This window comes from Callospermophilus lateralis, chromosome 10 (genome assembly GCF_048772815.1).
Source record: "Callospermophilus lateralis isolate mCalLat2 chromosome 10, mCalLat2.hap1, whole genome shotgun sequence".
NCBI lineage: Eukaryota > Metazoa > Chordata > Mammalia > Rodentia > Sciuridae > Callospermophilus > Callospermophilus lateralis.
In genome coordinates, this window is record NC_135314.1 from 79,456,830 (window position 1) to 79,476,433 (window position 19,604).

The 19,604-nt window shown below is 32.4% G+C and overlaps 1 protein-coding gene across 1 annotated transcript in view; it reads right to left on the bottom strand.

Moving 5' to 3' along the window:
- Positions 1–19,604, bottom strand: part of Epha6 (EPH receptor A6) — a 785,836-nt gene that overhangs the window by 310,818 nt on the left and 455,414 nt on the right. The window contains exon 6 of the mRNA XM_076868894.2: positions 9,509–9,633. Within this exon, the coding sequence (XP_076725009.1) occupies positions 9,509–9,633 (125 nt within the window). The remainder of the gene's footprint in view (positions 1–9,508; positions 9,634–19,604) is intronic.

Sequence of the window (19,604 nt, forward strand, 5' to 3'; positions counted from 1 at the left end):
TCCCCTGAAGCTAGTCATGAGCTCCTCATTTGAAAGTGCCCTCCAGATACAAAGAAGGGATCATCCTGATTTGGGAACATTCAGGGGCTCAGAGAAGAATCTGAGGGCCTTGTTAAGTTCTCCCTAGTTCATTCCCACATTTGCCCAATCATACTTCCACGTACCTATTAACTCTTCATCAAGCCTAATCATAAAAATCCACAGGTTTCCCTGGTCCTTGGGGTCTTTATATCTTAAGGCTCTTGTGTCATGTACAACTTGTATTAAATACATGTGTATGTTTTTCTCACACATAGTCTGTCTTTTTCTAAAAGAGCCTCAGCCATGAGCTTAGTGATAGGAAACATATTTCATACCCCTACAGTATGTTCAAAAATTTTAATGAAATCTATTCCGAATACCTGGTTTTTACCAGCTTTATTTTCCCCTTTTTCTGACAAATATTTGACATACTAAAACCAGCTTTTATAATTTTAAACCTTCTCCACAACAAAGAAAAGAGTCTATCTGTAATAACCTAGGAGATACTTAAAAGCTATAGTAATTACTAGACATTTGTGACAGGCATATGTGAAGACTCAATGCTTGGATCAATGGTGTAAACATCTTTTTTTAATTTCTTTCTACTTTGATATGTCCATAGCATACAGATGTGGCCTGTTGATGATGTAGGACTGGCATCAGTCCCAGCCCTGCTCCCATGAGTATCTCTGCTCTAGGCACCAGGGGACTCCCTGGGCTCACTAAACCAGGCAGGCTTCCGCAGAGAGTGTGATATTTGCTGCACAACACGGAAATTGAGTATGAAATCTCCATAATGAGTGTTTGTATCAGTAAATTCCCTTGCTCTCCATTTTCTTTCAGGTAATGTTGTTTTAATTAGTACCAAATGCTCATTTTCAATTGCAGTGGACATTGCAGCAAATAAGAATTATGGAAAAAAGAACTGAAAGGAACACAAAAAACATTTACCAGCTCAAGAGTTTGCTGATTCTATTAGAAGCAGTGAATTGTATCTGAAACTGACTTGGTACTTTATTTAGTTTTAGATTAAATTTTTTGGTTCCAATATCATACAAATCTTGTAACAGGTACAGAGGTCTCAGCTAATTATAAAGATATATCCATATAAGCTCATCTATATATTTAGAGGGCTGTGACTATTTTTTCCCTTTACACTTGATTAAGGGAGGCAATAGAAAGGCAGGGTCTCTAGGGACATGCAAAACTTGAAGTGTCATCCATGGACAAGCAGGGCTGTAATCCACCTCAGAGCTTGTTAGAAATGCAAAATCTTGTTCCACTACCCTCAGAGTCAACTGCCCAACCATGTGAATCATCATCTACATTTCAAAAAGATTCCCATGTGATTCAGGTACTCCATCTGCAGTTCCCAGAATCATACTTTTCTTAGATCCTTGTATAATAGGTTTAGGTTGAAATGCAAATTTACAATAATATTCATGAAATGTGTTGGATCGTAGTAGGCGAAGACAGATGCAGAGAATGAAGGAGCTGTGTTTCTGTACCTAAACAATGGATGGAGGAAAGAGTAGCACTGCTGGAAGGGAAAAGAAAATGCCTTCTTTCCTTGGGAAACACCTCAGTGAAGGAAATACAATAAAAGCAAATAAGGAATGTAAAATGGCCATCATTTCAGAGACGAGGATTTTTACTTTTTTGTATTGACTATTGCTATAATTGCATCATTTATTTTAATACAAACAAATTTGTATATTCACTGATCGCATATCATTAGAAACAATGAGACATATTTATTTAATTTTTTTTTCATTAGAAAAACTATCTCAAATAAAAAAGAATAAGAGGATACTCTTGAATAAATAGACACTATAAAGTGTGATCTCGAGGGGCATGTGACTTTCAAAAAGGACGTGGAGACTTCAACCTGCTCTCAAAAGAGGCTACTTGAAATCATCCCTGACTGGTGATAAAAATATTTTCCATAATAAAAACCTGTTCACAAATCTCTGTACCTTTTAATAATATACTGCTCTCAGTGTCATTAAATGATGTATTTTTAATTAAAGCTCATAGAAAGCCCTTTCTATAATCTATGGTTAGGTGAAAAAATAACAAGTTACATTAATTCAATACTTAATGTAGATAATTATTGACCATCTGAATATGAGAAATGCTTCCTTTTTTCAAGATGAGTTTTTGTGAACAAAATCTTAAAACTGATGACGGTGGTAAAAGTGAACAAGAGTGCTTTAAGGAAAAGAAGTTACCAGTCACAATGTCTTTAAACACTGAATGTAAGAATAATGAACTGTTGTGGGGGATTCATGTTTGCAAAATGAGCTACCAGTTGGTAATTAGTGGAGCTGTACAACACCCTGGTGAGATAGGTATATTTTATTGCTGCCATTTTACAGATGCAAAAGGGCATCAGAGAGTAATGAAGTGTTTGGCCTCAGGGAAGCTAGAAACTAAGCATCAGCAGAAAGCACTGACTTTTCTGAGGCATCTATTGTGATGCAAGGTATCATGGCCAACTTTAACAACCACTTGTTCCTGTGTGATTTCAGTGAAGTTACATAAGCTCCTCATGCCTTAGTTTCCTCATCAGAAGAATGAGAATAATAATATCTACCGCAAATGGTTGTTATTGGAATAATTACATGCAAAACACTTGGAAGAAGCTGGTATTTAACTGGTCAATAATTGTTTTCTATTAACTAGGAGCTCTTGCTGTTCTGAGGGCTGGGGATATGACAGTGGACAAAAGAAATCCCTGGACTCATGAGCTTACATTATAGTTATTAGCAGAATGTTCGCTCAGCTAATGGGCATCCATATATTGAGGGTTTCTAATGAACAAGTAAAAAAAGCAGAAAGTCACAGCAGCTTTCTTTCTTTCTTTATCTTTATTTTTTTAATTGTTAGAAGTAATTTTACAGTGACTAGGTGACTTCTCAATTTCCACAAGTGAGTTCTGAACAAAGAGAGCATTTTGCTAATTTAGCTTGAATGCAACTAAAAGGAATTCATACACTAGTGGGGGAGCCTCTTAAGAACACAATTTTAATTAAGACTAATTTTAGTAAAATAATTGTTATAAGCTCAATGTGTGTGTCACCCCATAATCCATGCACTAAAATAATCCCCCAAGAGAGCATTAGGATTTAGAGTCTTTCACAGGTTATTAAGTTTGGAGGTAGAGTCCTCATGAATGGGATTAGTGCCCTTATAAGAGAGATCACCAAAATCTCCTTTGCTCATCTGCTATGTGAGACATAGTGAGGAGACATCTCTATGAAATCAGGAAGCAAGTCTTCACCATTCTGCCAGCATCTTTCCAGTCACCAAGCTGTGAAAAATAAATTTACTGTTTATAAACCACACAGTTTATGGTATTCTATTACAGCAGCCTGAATACACCAGAAAGAATAATAAAAGAACTCAGAAGCAAGAGAAAGGAAAATGCCTTGGGAAGGAAAACAAAGACAGAGAAGAGGAAATTGAAAGGAGGGTAGTGTGGAAAAGGGGAAAAGAGGAAAGATTAATGTGAGAAGGGTGGACAGAGTAATAGAAGGATGTTATGGTTTGAATGTTTGTCCCCTCCAAAATTCATGTTGAAATTCAATTGCCATTGTAACTGTCTTAAGAAGTAGAACCCCTTAGTGGTTATTAGACAATGACAGCCACACCCTCATGGGTGGGATTTGGGATGTTCCAAAAAGACAAGTTGAACTTCCTCTTGTCCTTCTTTTGCCCTACTACTCTTCTGTCATGTGAAGAACAGCAACACCCCTCTGAAAAGATGAAGCATTTAAGATATCATACTGCAAGTAGACGTCAAGTTTGTACCAGTTGTGGAAACTTCCAGTACCTCAATTTTGGACTTCCTAGTCTTCAGAAATATGAGGAATACATTTCTCTTTTTTTAGAAGTTACCTAGTTTCAGGTATTCTATTATGGCAGCACAAAACGGACTAAGACAGAAACAGAAACCATCTTTGCTTAGGAAGGTGTCATTGCTATAACAGATGCTTCAAAATGTAGAAGTGAGTGGCTGTAGAATTGAGTAATGGGTACAGACTGGGAGAATTTGGAGAAAAAAGCCTAGATTGCTGAAATCAGAGTTTTAAGAATGAGTCTACTGTGGGCTCAGAAGAAGAGAAGAATAGGGACACTTTGAAACATCATAGAGATTGATTAAAAGTTGTGATCAGGATATTGTTAGAAATATGGGCAGTAACTCATGAAATGACTGATGAAAATGAGGAAGAAAGCATTGGAAACTGTAGGAAAGGCCATTCTTATTATAAAATGGCAAATAATTTGACGAAATCATGTCCATGCTCAATGGCATGTGGAAGGCAGGATTTAAGAATCATCAATATCAATAAGGATATGCGGTGCAAGAAATATCTAAGTAGCAAAGACCTAGGGTATATTGTGGCTTCTTTAGAGTTAATTTAATTTTTTTAATGATTTAAAGATAATTTACAATTAAAAGGAAAAAGAATTTAGAAATTTGAAGGATTCTCAGCCAGTCCATATGGTAGAGAATGAAAAACTATTTGGGGAGAGGAAATAAGGGGGTGGCCAAGCCAGTGACCTCTAGATAAAGACATTAGAATGGACAGGATTAAGGCTGAGGCTTGTTTATCAGGACAAAGGGAGAATGACTGACTCCAAAAGCACTTCAGAGATTATTGGGGCCTCTGATCACAGGCCCAGGGGAAGGAAATATAGAAAGACAGGCCATAGGGCATCCTCAGACCTTGGCGTTCACTGCCCAGAGCCACTTCAAATCTTTGCTCCCCATTTTCTAGTTCTTTTATCTTGTACTTCACAGCCTCTAGAACTATGAGGAATAAATTTCTCCTTTTCATAAATTGTCCAGTTTCAGGTATTCTGTTACTATCAGCATCAAATGGACTTAGACAAAGGGTATGTTTATAGTGAATGGGGTATTGGATCTTTAGTGACTGCAACAGGTTTTTATAATATTTTGAAGTGGAAGATTGAAAGTTTTGGAACAGATGATATCTTAGTTCTCTCATTCTAAAGAAAGTTTCTGATTTTGGAGAAAAGCATTGGTAATAGGTAAATAGGTGAATTTTTAAAAGTAACATGCACTTGACATCACTCATTATTTTAATGTGCTTTTCATATTTAAGATATATTCACTTGAATTAAAGGAAAAAGACTTTTTAAGTATGAAAAATAAAAGTAACTAAAGATTGAAGTGTGTGTATTTGATTTCAGTAGGCTTAAATGAAAAGCTACAGTTATTTGAGGGATGGGAAAACCATAGGACACTTTACCTATATAAAAGTATAGACATAGACATATTAGCATTTGAACACAGCTAGACCTGTAAGAGAGTATCTTTCAAGACCCTTATTTTACATATTAATATGGGACTACGAAAGTTTAGGTCTGAGTCAAACTGAAATCCTTTAATATGCAGGCCAGTGCTTTCTCTTTTTGTGATATATCATTTGTTTAAGGAAGATCACTGGTAACAATACCCTGCTGTTTGACCTCATATATTTGTAGATATTTCATATTCCAAATAGATTAATTTCTTTCCTGATTTACAGAAGAATGCCCTTTAAACAATAAGAACTGAATAAAACAGCATTAATTGCTCAAAAATTGGTATTAATATTGATCATTTGTAGATCAATTATGAGTATAGCAATATAAAGTAACTGGGATTAAAAGAAAATGTGATTTTTAAAGGCCATGTGACCATTAGAGATTTGAGAATATGAATATTACAATAAGCCACGGATTAATTATCAAGTACTTTAGTTAATAGTATTCCAGCAGAACACCTGTTCCTGTTCCTACCTTCCAGCTTCCACGTTTTGCTTTTTAAGGCTTTAATCTGCATCACTCTTTTAGACCTAAATTTGGGCAGCTGGGGCCACTCCAGGGAACCAGAGGTACCTATAATATTTTACTGCATGCTATTTATACACTTCCACAAAGACCTGTAGCTAATGATTGACTGGAACCAGAGTGGGGAAGCCCAGTGTCTGTCTCCATAGATGAACTCTGAGATAAAATTTAGACTCTAGAACTTTCTTGGGCACATTGAACTTGACTAGCATCTTCCTTTGTAGTCCTACTTTTCTTGCTCTTTTACCAGTTCTTCTGTATTCCTTCTTAATTAATCTCTTGCACAAAAATCCTTGTCATAGGGTCAGCTTTTGTGCAGACAATTATAAAGAGAAGTACTAAAGCTATTTAAGATCCATTCATTCATCCATCCATCCATGCATCCATCCATCCATCCATATTCACTCTGGCTCTGACTTAGCACCTCTGCCCCACCCCCAAATAAGCAACACTTGAAACAACCTGGTGTGTATCCTATTCTATTCTGTATTTCTCTATTACTCATATAATCTTACACAAATACACAGATGAGGGAATATCTGTATTCTAAAACTGGAATCATATGTATGTATACTTTTTTTATCTTGGTTTTATTATTGAGCAATGTTTTGATTCTTAAAACAAAAAAATTAGATTTTAAACTGAGCTTTATTGTAAGCTGTCCTAGTTATTCCTTATAAAAATATTTTCTCAGAAGGAGAAACCATATTATAGATGCAGATATGTAAAATATATACTTATAATTTGAGAACCTAGTAGGAAAAAATTTCAATGCTGTCAATCATGCTCCCTGAAAGGTTTGATATTGCAACATCTTTGGCTGCTTATACCTTGAATATTTAAGTATGAAAAGAAAATTATTTTTATTTATTTTTTATACAATTCCCATGCTCTTGTTTTCTGGTTCTAAATATTTTGCTTAAATTTTATTTTAAATACTTATTAAATGCTTTTAATTTTTAGATCTGATTATAATTAAACTTTATAACCCACCAAAAGGGCTGATATCTTTTTTCCCCATTTATGACATCTGTAACATAGGAGATTTATTGACTTATTTTCCTGGTCACAAGCATAATCAGACTCAGAACACAAATTGGGAATCTCTGGTTTCCAACTTCAGGTAGAATTATCACTGGATTGCTGCCATTTTTTAATAAAATAAATACTTTTATAATGTATACTTTCAATTTAAAATAAAATACAATCAATGCAAATGATGCACATCTAAGAGTAAATATGGATAATATATTGATGGCAATTTTTAAAGAATTTTATTGACTTTCAAATTTTTAATTAGATAAACATGTGTTCTTTTTATTGAATCTATATGATTCTGGGAAATCTGCAGATTATTTTCATCCTCACACGAAGTGTAACTGACAATAAAATGAGTCAGTGACTTTTCTGTGTGAAATATAACACAGAATGTTCTTATAAAACAGAAATATTTTGATTCTGAAAAGTTTTCTTGTACAAAGGTATTTTTTGCATTTAGATGATCACACATTTTGAGTACATGAAGATCTATTTAAACCAGTAGACCCAACATATATTTCTTCTTGTGACACATGCTACAATACAGTTTGAAAGGTTAGGCCAAGTGATTACTGATCACATGCTGGCATGGCTAATGTGCAGAATCTGCCATCCAATTTAAATTCAGTGAATTCTTTTTTTCTTAAACTATGGATGTATCCCTATCTATTAATTATAATGTCACTTTTATCGAATACAATGATGCTGACATTATTTAAATGCCAAAAATGGATATAAGCATGTGAATGAGTCACCTGTCCTTTATTCAATTACATTTACCTAGAAACAGAATAAAGGTAGGTTTCCATCTCTCACCTTGCCCTATATTTCTTTACAGTAAACCTTAATTTATTTATGATGTTTCTATTGATGCTCATAAAATGATACCCCAAAATATGCTGCTTTGGACTTCAAACTGAGAGCACCTGAGGAGCTGCAAATGAAGGTGTGTCTTCCTCTGAGCATCCCTTATCTATCTGAAGACCAGATCTGCCACGGAGGAACACAATTATCTTCAATGCCACTGTTTCACGTTCAGAGTAAGAGACTGAAAATTAAACACCACATGGAGAACACAGAGGAACTTTGTCCCAGGCCACTGGATCTACTTTTCCTGTGAAAATCATTTATTACCTCTCTGAAATTGCCTACATCTCCGACTTCACTACTCCTTATGGTGAAAATATTTAAGTGTCAACCATCTGGGCCTTCTTTGAATTTTATATTTTTTTGTGGCTCCTATGCATACATGCATGGCAATACAATTATATGCTCTTTCTGCTGCTAATCTATTGTCAGTTTATTTCAACAAACTCAAATATCAAACCTTTAGGGGGACAACTGAAACTTCCCTATATTCCTTTGTTTCTAGTAAATTACAGAAATGCAAGACATTCTTATTGTGGTAAACCACTGTAAATTATGTATGTTTTATACATTAACTGTTTTTTTAAAAAATAATGTTTCCTTTGTCAACACTCTACATGAGACATTTCAAGGTTAACTATGTGCTCTGCTGTAGTATCTACAGCAACAATGTCATAATGGTGAGAAACAGGGGAAAAACATAAAAAGAACATGAAAAAAATATAATTGAGCAAATAAATAATTTGGAAAATTATGATGCTGGATGCTGCAGTCTGGCTGGGCACAAGATCACGAGCCACTCAAACAGGAACAAACTTTATTTGAAATAACCGCCAATACCACATTCGTGCCCAGGAAGATTCCCGATCCACCCACGCGGCGTTCCGCTGGTCCCTTCCCGGAACCCCAGCGCAAGCTCCTCCCCCGGAATTCCCTCCTACTGCACTTTCCCAACCAATGGGAACTCTCCAGGAGTCCCGCAGGAGTCCGGTATCCATATGAATGTAATTTTTAACATAATTATATCATCTCAATGGCTAGCTGGCATCACCTTTCAATCAAAAATGCCATGCATCATATTAATTGGCTGTGGCTCCCAGCAGCTGGAGTATAATTTTATACAAAAAATGGAAATTAGGGTAGATAACTGATTTGCCAACTAAATTTTTCTTAGGAGAGTCTTATAAAATAAGAATGTTAAGAGAATATTTAATTCATTTGTTATTTTCATTTTTCTCTTAAGATATCCTCTTCAAATTACAGTGAACAATAACTTTAAATTCATTGGCAAAGGATATGTGCTCATCACTCATTTTAGGTCATAGGAATTCAATTTTATAATTCTAAACTGAATTTTAGAAACAATGTTATAGCAACAAAATTGTAAGTTGAAGGAGTTTATTACTCAATGTTCTTTACTGCATTATAAAACTCCCTAGAGGAGGTCATAATAGATATGAACATTTGTCATCTTCTACTTTAATAAAACAAAATAAATTAATTGGTAAACTATAATCACAATAGTAAGTTAGGGAGAATTCAAAGGAATAATGAGTATGAGATTAGCTCACCCCCCCAAAAAAAAGTTTAAATTAAAATAATATAGTATAAAACATGTTTGATATATACATATACATGTACATATACATATATAAGTACATATATGTAAATGTATATAAACATTTATGTAGGTTTTTAGAAAGCTCCAAATAAGACCTACTTTCTCATAGTACTTGATCTCGTAGTCCAGAATGGCTCCATTGGAGAAAGCAGGTGCTTGCCATGATAGAGCAATACTATTTTGGGATGCCCAGTCCTTCCTTACCATACCTATTAGAGAAGGCGCTGAAAGGAAAGAAAATAACTAAGAATTAATTTACAGGAATCATTTTTTATGATCTTTTCTTTCATATTTTTCTCCTGAAGAAAGCACAATTCTTATTGAAGAGGACACCAGTTGTTTATACCAGATTAAGAAGATGGCCTTAGAATATACTCTATTCAGTCTAAATAAGGCCTTTTAGAAACACTATTAAGGAACATAGGAAAAACTCAAATATTCCAAGAACAAGAGCCAGAATTCATCATCTTTGGTCTCATTAGACAAGGGCCTTATTCCTTAAACTTTTTTTGGCATTGAGTTATGTCATGAAGTACAATACACTTGGTTCCTATATTTTATAAAATCTATATTTACTATCAGAAAAACAACCAATCTCTGCAGTTACAAGATCACTCATAGGCTTTTCTTTCTTCTCAAAACATCTTAGTTCTTTATAAACAATCTACTTCATATTTACAATGAATTGTTTTTATCAATGCAAAGATTATTTTATTTGCACAGTTTCAGTGACATCTGGATAAAATTGAAATGTTTAACTTCACAAGTTTATTTTCAGAATCTGGTCTGTTTTATTTTCCTATATGACACTATGTTAGCAATACAAAATTAACCTAAAATAACCTGTGTTAAATTTCTAATATTTAATTCAAATGTTTATATTGCAGATTAATTTTTTTAATCTTTCACAAAATACTTTTCATGTTTAAATATTTTAATTTTTTTAAGAGAGTGGTGTTTGAACATAAAAGTTAAAAATCATTTGTTAAAAAAATTTCAAATTAACTTATATTGAGATATCATATCTCAGAGTGGAAAAATCCAAAATTTTAATAACATACTTCCTCAGCTATGTTGTGGGGAAAAGCAATTTAATGTACTTAAGTGTTCATTAAGCAAAACAATACACTTTTATGAAAGTAAACTCAACAATTAATGCAAAGTATATATTCATTTATAGTTTTTTAAAATTTTTTTGGACTATTCCACAGATACATGGAACAAATACAAAGAGTCATATTTATAAGACCATTCATTGAGACTTTATTTGCAAATATTGGAACAATCTAGATGTCTGTCAATGAGGGATGTTGTTGTTATTAAGAAGTAGAAATTTTCCCCATAGGAAGAAGGGAATGTAAACTCAATGAAAGTAAATAAAAACTTAAAAGAATCCCTAAGAACTCATGATATTTTTTCCAATTTATTCTCAGAAATTTATTTAATTATGCAAATCACAGATGAAAATTTGGCAGAATGTGATACTTTAAATTTCTTAGGAAAAAAGTATTGAAAGTTTGGTATTTTATTTCTAAATACTGCCTCCATGTCTTTAGGAAAAGTTTTTTTTTATTTGTTTGTTTATTTGTTTTTAAATTCATGACATTAACAAGTTTAATTATCCTAAGGGAACTTAAGAAATTATATTTAAATATAAATATAAATATATTTAAACATAAATATATTTAAAATATAATAGAAATTATATTTAAATCTCTTTTTGGCTGTCCAGTGAGAAAGTTATATAAAAAATATTCTTAAAATGTTATGCCACAAGTTAGATAAAACATATTCTTAAAATGACAGATAATTATGTAAGTTACTAAGAAATAGAAGTTTGTCTTATGAGCTAAAACAGAAATGGATAATATGATAAATATGGAAAAGCATTGAGAAATAGTTCACTATTTAAATTGAGACACATTCACTATTAATAAATTACCACTAATAAATTTATCCCTGTTGGAAACTGCATTAATGTTCTCACAAAACAGCATAATAATGTATTAAGTGGTGCTTTATGGATAAATTATAACTTTAAAGTGATCATACAAATTAGAAGTTGATTTAAGTGTATAAATTCATTACAATTTTGAACACTTCATGTCTAAAATCTTATGGTTAATTTTCAATTTAATGTGCAGTGTCATAAAGCAATATTACCAGTGTATTGCATTTTACCTCACAATTATTTAATACCCAAGGTCAGCAATAAAATCCCTGTAAAATTCATACAAAATCTAGCATGATAAAATGACTACTCTGTGAAATGTAGGTATCTTTTTTCTATTTCTAATTCTCCAATGGTCAATTGTATATGACCTAAATTTTATAAATACCATTCTATATTTCTGTGAAATAGAACTAATGAAAATCTATTTCCTAATGTATAGGTTCTACAGTTAAACATGAGCTTTAGGGTCCAACATTATGGTAAGCTCTAAATTCTCTTCACTTTTGTATATTCCTTTCACATGTAAATATCCATATTTTACATAATTGTTAAATATACATAATTTTAAATAATTATATTTATTTTAATAACATATTCTAAACACTATTTTATATTTTTAAATAGTCTATGATAATAGATAAAGATTTACTCTAGTTCTGGAAATCCAGCTTTTGAAAAAAATCTGCATCAATATACTTAGGAATACTTTTTAAAAAATATTTTTTAGCTATTATCAGTGGATGTTTATTTTTTATTATTTACATATGGTGCTGAGAATTGAACCCAGTGCCTCACACATGCTAGGCAAGCACTCTGCCACTGAGCCAGAATCCCAGTCCATTAGGCATACATTTCAATCAGTTCATAAATTAAAGGATGTATTCCCTAATGCAACATTTTGTGTTTTCACAGAAGACAGCACAATATAGAATTTCATTTTAAAATGAGGCTTCAATATATGGAAGCTCAAGCATTCATTTTGAACATATTTAATGAGTTTGTTTTCATAATGACCCAAGTTTATGTAACACCTGCCACATTGTGATAGCAATGTAGGACCAGTGAATATACAGCAGAAAATAGAGCATACATATTTATTTCCCCACATGAGAAAAAGTGATTTTAGGACATAGATAAACCACTATTGATGTATTCATGATTAAAAAAAATTAGTGTGCATGGGTAGACCTCAGTGGTGGAGCACTTGTCTGACATGCATAAGGTCCTGGGTTTGATCAACAGAAATGCAAAAAAAATAAATAAATAAATAAATAAATAAAAAATAAATAAATAAATAAATAAATAAATAAATAAATAAATAAATAAATAAAATCAGAGAAAGGAACAGGCAGTGGAGTTTGTCAGATCAGAGGCTGACTGAAAAACAGAAGCAGTGCTTCCTGAGCAAGAATTACTCAGGAATTACTTAGTAGAATTGCACAATAAATTGCATAAATATAATGCAATTCTATATACATCCTCTCTTAAGCCTTCAAATCTTAGTTTTGACCTATGAAAAAAGTGAAAGTTAAACAGATTACCACATTCTTGAAAATGTTTTAAAACAAACCTTGATTACTACATTAACTGAATCTCAAATAGTTCACTGAAAATTATACAACAAAAAGTTGAAAAAAATGTGTATGCACAGGAATTAGTTAACAAAAGAGATCTTATTCACAAGTAGATGAGCATTATTTTCATATGCTTATATGGAGATACTTGAATAAAGAGTAAATTACTCTAGTTAATTATTTTGTTCTAAATTAAGATACAATTAATTTTATTAAAACATTTACTATATATCATGTTTATTATCTTATTTCAGTCTCACAAAACTAGGATATTAAGGTTGTCTCCATCTTAAAGATGAGTAAACTGAAGCTCAGAGGAGTTGAGCAATCATTTAATGAGGAGAATTGAAGGTGAATTTTAATATTAACTCAAAATGTCAAGAGAGAATTGAAAAATTAATGTTTCTGTATTTCCCCCAAATTAGTTCTAATTTACTGTTGTAATATGTTCAAGATTAAAATCCATGCCCCAAACTAGAAGCAAGGAATGAATTACATTACAAAGAACCATCTTGCCTTTTGAATACGTTACTATTAAAAATCACACTGTGGATTTTTAAAAAATGTCTTATATTAAGAATTTAATCAAGGTTTATGATGTCCATTTTTCTAAAGCTATATTAAATATTGTTGATCCTCCACCATCTACTGAGCTCATAAGACATGTATATAGTTTTACACACTGGGATATGTGCAGGTATGCGTGCTTATTTGTGTGGGGGTGCAAGTCTAGATGAGAAAAACAGGGAGTGATAGTACACACCTGTGTACTTGTTTGTGATAGAGAACCTCAGCAGTGAATGCTAAGTAATAGAATTATAATATTAGAACAGACCTCCATAATTTGTTTTATTTAACGCAGAAGCTCCCTCATTCCTGACAGTTGATAATCCACATTTTGTTTCAGCATTTGGATAAGTGAAGCGCACTTCTTTACAAGTCTCTCCTGTTTCTTTTTGAACATCTTGAATTGCTGATGAGTTCTCATAGTCATTGTCTTCCTGTAATTTCCACCCAGACCCTAGCTCTGACCTTTCACATAAACAGAACTAACTCTTTACTTTTCCTCATCTGCCATCCTCTTCCTCTCTCTCCTTTTCCCCCCTCACTTCTTCCTATCTCCTTTCCTTCCTTCCTCTCTCTTTTTGCATTTACTTTTCTTGTCCTTTTTATTGCCTCTTTATTCCTTTCCTTTCTTCCATTTGCCCCTTTCAGGAAAGGTATGTTTATGTGTGTGTGTGTGTGTGTGTGTGTGTGTGTGTATGTGTGGTTTAACAGAAGTATAATCAACAACAAAGTGAAATGTCAATAAAGAATGATCCTATAATAAGTAAATAAAAAGTACAGGCTAGAATGTTCAAATCAAAACCATTTTTATCCAGTCTCATTCATTGCTAACCACTATCAATGAGAATAATTGCAAAGCAAGAACATGTAATGATGTTTCTCCCTGTTTGCTTAGGACAAGACACCATAATCAATACCATAATTTTACTTGGGAAATTTTGCTGATTTGATACATGTTTATCTTATGAATTGACATTTTTGGAAACCTGAGAGCATGGTCTAAAATATTTCTGATTCATATGTAGTTTTAGAAACACTTATTGAATGTTTTTTTTTTAATTTTTATTTATATATGACAGCGGGATACATTGCATTTCTTATTACACATATAGAACACACTTTTTCATATTTCTAGTTGTATACAAAGTATATTCACACCAATTTGTGTCTTCATACATGTACTTTGGATAATAATGATCATCACATTTCATGAATGCTTTGTGGTCTAGATACAATATATTCTAGCATTAACCTATGAGCATTTATTTTGATGAACTTTTCTTTGTAATATAGTTCCCTATATGCTTGAAACCTTGTTATGAGTTTTAAATATATACATGAGACTTACATGTAGGAAAATTGGCACTTCATATCATGTTCTTCCTAGTTCTTTTCTACTCTCTTTATGTCTGACAATAGTGGCATTATAGTATGTTAAACCATATGGCTGGTGTTGTAAGCTGAATAATGGCCCCCAAATACTATTTTGTAATCTCTCAAACCTCTGAATGTTCTTTGACAAAGGAACATTGTAGTTTTGATTAGGTTCAGGATTATGAGATGGGAATTGTCTGGAGTCTCCAGGTGTGCTTGGTGTAATCACAAGTGATCTTATGATTAGGAGCCAGCAGAGGGAAGGAATGGATTTTTCCCCAGGTGTCTCCAGAAGGAATAAACCCCCCAGAAGCTTTAATGTTAGCTCTGAAAGGCTCAATTTGGATTTCTAACATCCAAATCTAAAGGTAATAAATATGTGCTGTTTTGAGATGTTAAGTTGTAGTAATTTGTTACAACAATAAGAAATTCACCATCCATATAATAACTTCATCAATTTAAAGACTTTAATCATGGATACATTTAGGAATGATGATTCAATAAGGGAAAATGGGTAAGTTAAAGAATAGGTTTGTAACAGTGATGAGAAGTCATCTATAGCCAGGTGCCATGGTACACACCTATAATTCTAGTGGCTCTGGGAGGCTGAGGCGGGAGGACTTTTAGAGCAAAGCCAGCCTCAGCAACTGAGTGAGGCCCTAAGAAACTTGACCAGACCTTATCTCTAAATAAAATTACCCCCCCAAAAAAAGTCATCATCTATTTAGTAACTTCTTATTTTATATATTTATGACTTTAAAAAATTATTCAATCTGTTTCTTTGAAAAACATTTTGGGTACTATGGATTTATAGGGTTTTTTTTCTTATTTAGTCTATATTAAATAGATTTCTCTCTGCCTCTCTTATCAGAAAAGGGAATGATTTTCCTCTTTCTGATTGTATTATCATAAATTATAGGTAACAGAGGATTAAAAGATATTTCCCTAAGAATAAACAGTATACTGATTTTTTTTAATGCCTTTATCTTTAAGTTTCAGAAGTCTTTCCAAGGAAAAAGCAAAATTTGATCACTCTTCCTACTTCTTCCTGCAAAGCCAAAGCAATGCTGGGTGGTAGCTTGATATTAGTGAGTAATGTGTGGGAAGATTTACACAGAAAACTCTCACTAACTATGGAGGTCACAATGCAAAGCCACTTCATTAATGATGAGTCAAAATGACATCACCATCAATACTTAATTATCAGAAATAAGAGTTTTAAAGTTATTTTCAGCATAATCTGCATCTTTTAAATTTCTCTTTCTTTGGTTGTGTGACTGGTTGATTTAATATGCTCCCTGTTACACTTTTCTTTATAAAGTTTTTATTTATTCTTTTTAGTTATACATGATAGTACAGTCTATTTTGACATATTTATACAAACACGGAATACATCTTATTTTAATTAGGATTCCAGTCTTGTGGATGTAGAGGATGTTGAGATTTACTGTTGTCTTTAAGTTATTGTTTTCAGTAATTTATATTCTACACCTCTAATGATTGTTGTTTAGTTCCAGGGGTATTTGAGAAATTGTTTATAAAACAGATACTATAAGATGCAGTTTCTTTGAAATAAAAGAAAAAAATCTTCATATTAGACTAGATGAGAGTTTGTTGACTTCAATTATTACCTTTAGAATTTCAGTTTAAAGAATACATGTTACAGCAGTATGCTTAAGGAATTTAATATAGGCTCTTTTCCCAAATCTCAAAAGAGTTTCCTTGTCCACAGAGAAAACTCAAGAATTTGTCACTTCCCATATTAATTTTAAACAAATACCTTATTTATAATATCTCATTATATTAACATTAAGATCAGTGTTTTCTATTAAATCTTCCTGGTAAAGTGCTATCATTTAAACTACACAAATATAAATTCTGTAAGAAAATTATAATAGACTTTAAATTTATAAATAACCTAATTATATTTAATATGGCTTATAACTTCTGTATATCAGCTCATTCTTCAACAAAAAGTTTATATCATGTTACAGGAATACCTAAAATGAACTAATTTAAGTGCTTAAAACAGGGGAAAATTTTATAAATGTGAATAAAAAAGTCATCTATAAATAAATGAAAATCCTCTTAAGGGATGTTATAAAAAGGAAGCAGCTAAGCGAAAAAGTTTGCAAAAATATAAATTTTTAAAATATTTACTTAATCAACAGGTAAAGTTGTATATATACATTTTATTGGTGCATATTTACGTTTAGACATACAAAAGATATCTATACCTTAAGTGATTCCATATACTTGCATGGGAAAATAAGTGTCACATATATAAAGTGACAAAATCAAGTAACCAAACAATATATGCTATGACTCCACTTTTCTTTTCTAATAGAAAATACCTTCAACTGGGTATGTGGTTACATTTATTTATATATATATATATATGTATATATATACATATATATATATATATATGAATTAATTAGCATCATGCTGTTAATTAATAGGGATTTATCACATTAGCTCTTTTTAAAATTAGGTAAAACAAGAACAAATGAAATAAATTGTGTTGTTGTCTAATAGGTACTGATTCTTAAATTATACTAACAAGTTACTATGTTATCCATATTTTTTGAAAGTATTTGAAAAAGGAATATGGTTTTATTACAAAGAGTTTAATGAAACCTAGTCCTAGGTCATGTGATATTCTGAATATTGCTTCCAAAATACAACTCAAAGCTAGATACAAATGTATTTTTAAGCTATATCCATAAAGTAATACATGTGGCTTATAGAGGAGTCATGAATTTTTAGTATTACCCTGTATTCTCGTTGTCCTCCAATTTATATGATGGTATGAAACTGTGCAAAAAGTAGCTAGAAAATCATAGATGTTGCATATATTTTAAGTAAGAAAACTTATGAAAGTTAGGCTTTTAAGTGTTATTAATTTGCTTCCTGAGTGTCTCAAGAAAGAAAAAAAAATCCTTTCCTTTTAGAACTCTAACGTGCATAAGCACACATAAAAAATTTCAGTCATCTTTTGGGTCTGTGACACAATCCATGGATAACCTTGGACCTTTTAGAAGAGTTCACATTTAAAAAGCTTTCATTCATATTATAAAACAAAACAGCAGCAACTATTTTCTCTCCTTGAGATAGAAGATCAGACTGCCTTAAGATTTCTTTGATCACCGTGGAATTGATTTTGGCGTCTGAACCCCTAGAACATTTTAAAATATTTTACATCTAGTTCATGTCCATTCCTCATGATTTAACAATTGATGCCATTATCTGAAGCTATTGCTATTCTTCCCTATCAAATACAAAATTATATTGTACTGCACTTTTCAACTTCCTGTGCTCCTTCACATGTATTGACTCAGGTTATATGCATTGTAACTTTGTTGATAAAATAATTATTATTTTATAAAGACCAAGAAAGAGAGAATCTGACTGGAAACAACTTATACACAGTTCCTTAACATGTAAGGAGCAGAGGATAGACTCTTATGTTTATCTCTGTTAGACTACTCCAGCAATCATGGTATATTTAAAGCTCTGTGCTTCCCATTGGACCTGGTATAATGCCACACAAATGTATTAAGCATATTTCATTTGCCTTTTCACTAATTGTAAACCGTTTCATTATCCCATCCTCCTCTACCTCATAAGCTGTGATCTCACTTTCCCTGCCCATAGTTTGACATCCATAGATCAGTAATATTCTAATTGGCAAAATACTTCTGGGTTTCATAGGTTTTGTGGGATATAACAACTCCTTCTAAGATTCTACATGAACTAGAAGTAAAATATTTTAAAATATTCATTTTTATGCTTTTACTTCTTGCTTTGGGGGAATAGAAATATATTTGTAATATAGTATGAGTGAACATGGTTCTAGAAGGTACAAAAAGGAAAAATGGACTCATACTGCTGGCCACTGGAGGGAATGTTGAATGATCCTGTCATACGGATCCTGTCATAGAATTTAGAAAGCATTCCTGCCAACTCACCAGAAATACAACTGCAAAACTGCTTTTGTTGTCTCATTAAAGAAATAATTGGTTGCAACATCAAATTCATTGGCATTGCTTCTTGTTCAAGCTGAGAGGAATAAATCTCAATTCTTCCTTGATTGCAATAGACTTTGTGTAGGTCAAGTAGCCAGGAGCTCCCACAAGTGACTTGAAACATTCAGGCTTCTTGAGGATATAGGTAATTTTGTTCTCACCCTTGATCAAATGGTGGAGTAAATTACTGACGTCAAGTAACACCTGGTGGAACCCTGTGTTTTCCTCTTATTTTCTGTGGTTAGTCATTGTTTACAAATCAGTGCACACAGAGAAGCAACTTGTGTTTTCTCATATTGGTTGCTGGCTCACAATTTCTACTTCATGTTCTCCTATTATCTTCAAAGACATTCAGTGCATATCTTACACACTTTCCCTGATTTTTGTGACTGTGTTCTTAACAAGTCAAATGGCATTGCCCTGTATTTATTGCAGAAGTTCATAGGATTACAAAGACTTTAAGAAATAAATGTTTTAATTATGAATCTTTAATGTGTGAATCTTCATCAGATTTTTATACTTCATTTAAAATGCAACATGCTATGGTGGCTACACAATCTATATTATATTTCTATGAGAAAACTCATTTTTTTTAATCGGAGATTAAACTCAGGGACACTCAGCCACTGAGCTATATCCCCAGCCCTATTTTTGTATTTTATTTAGAGATAGGGTCTCATTTAGTTGCTTAGCACCTC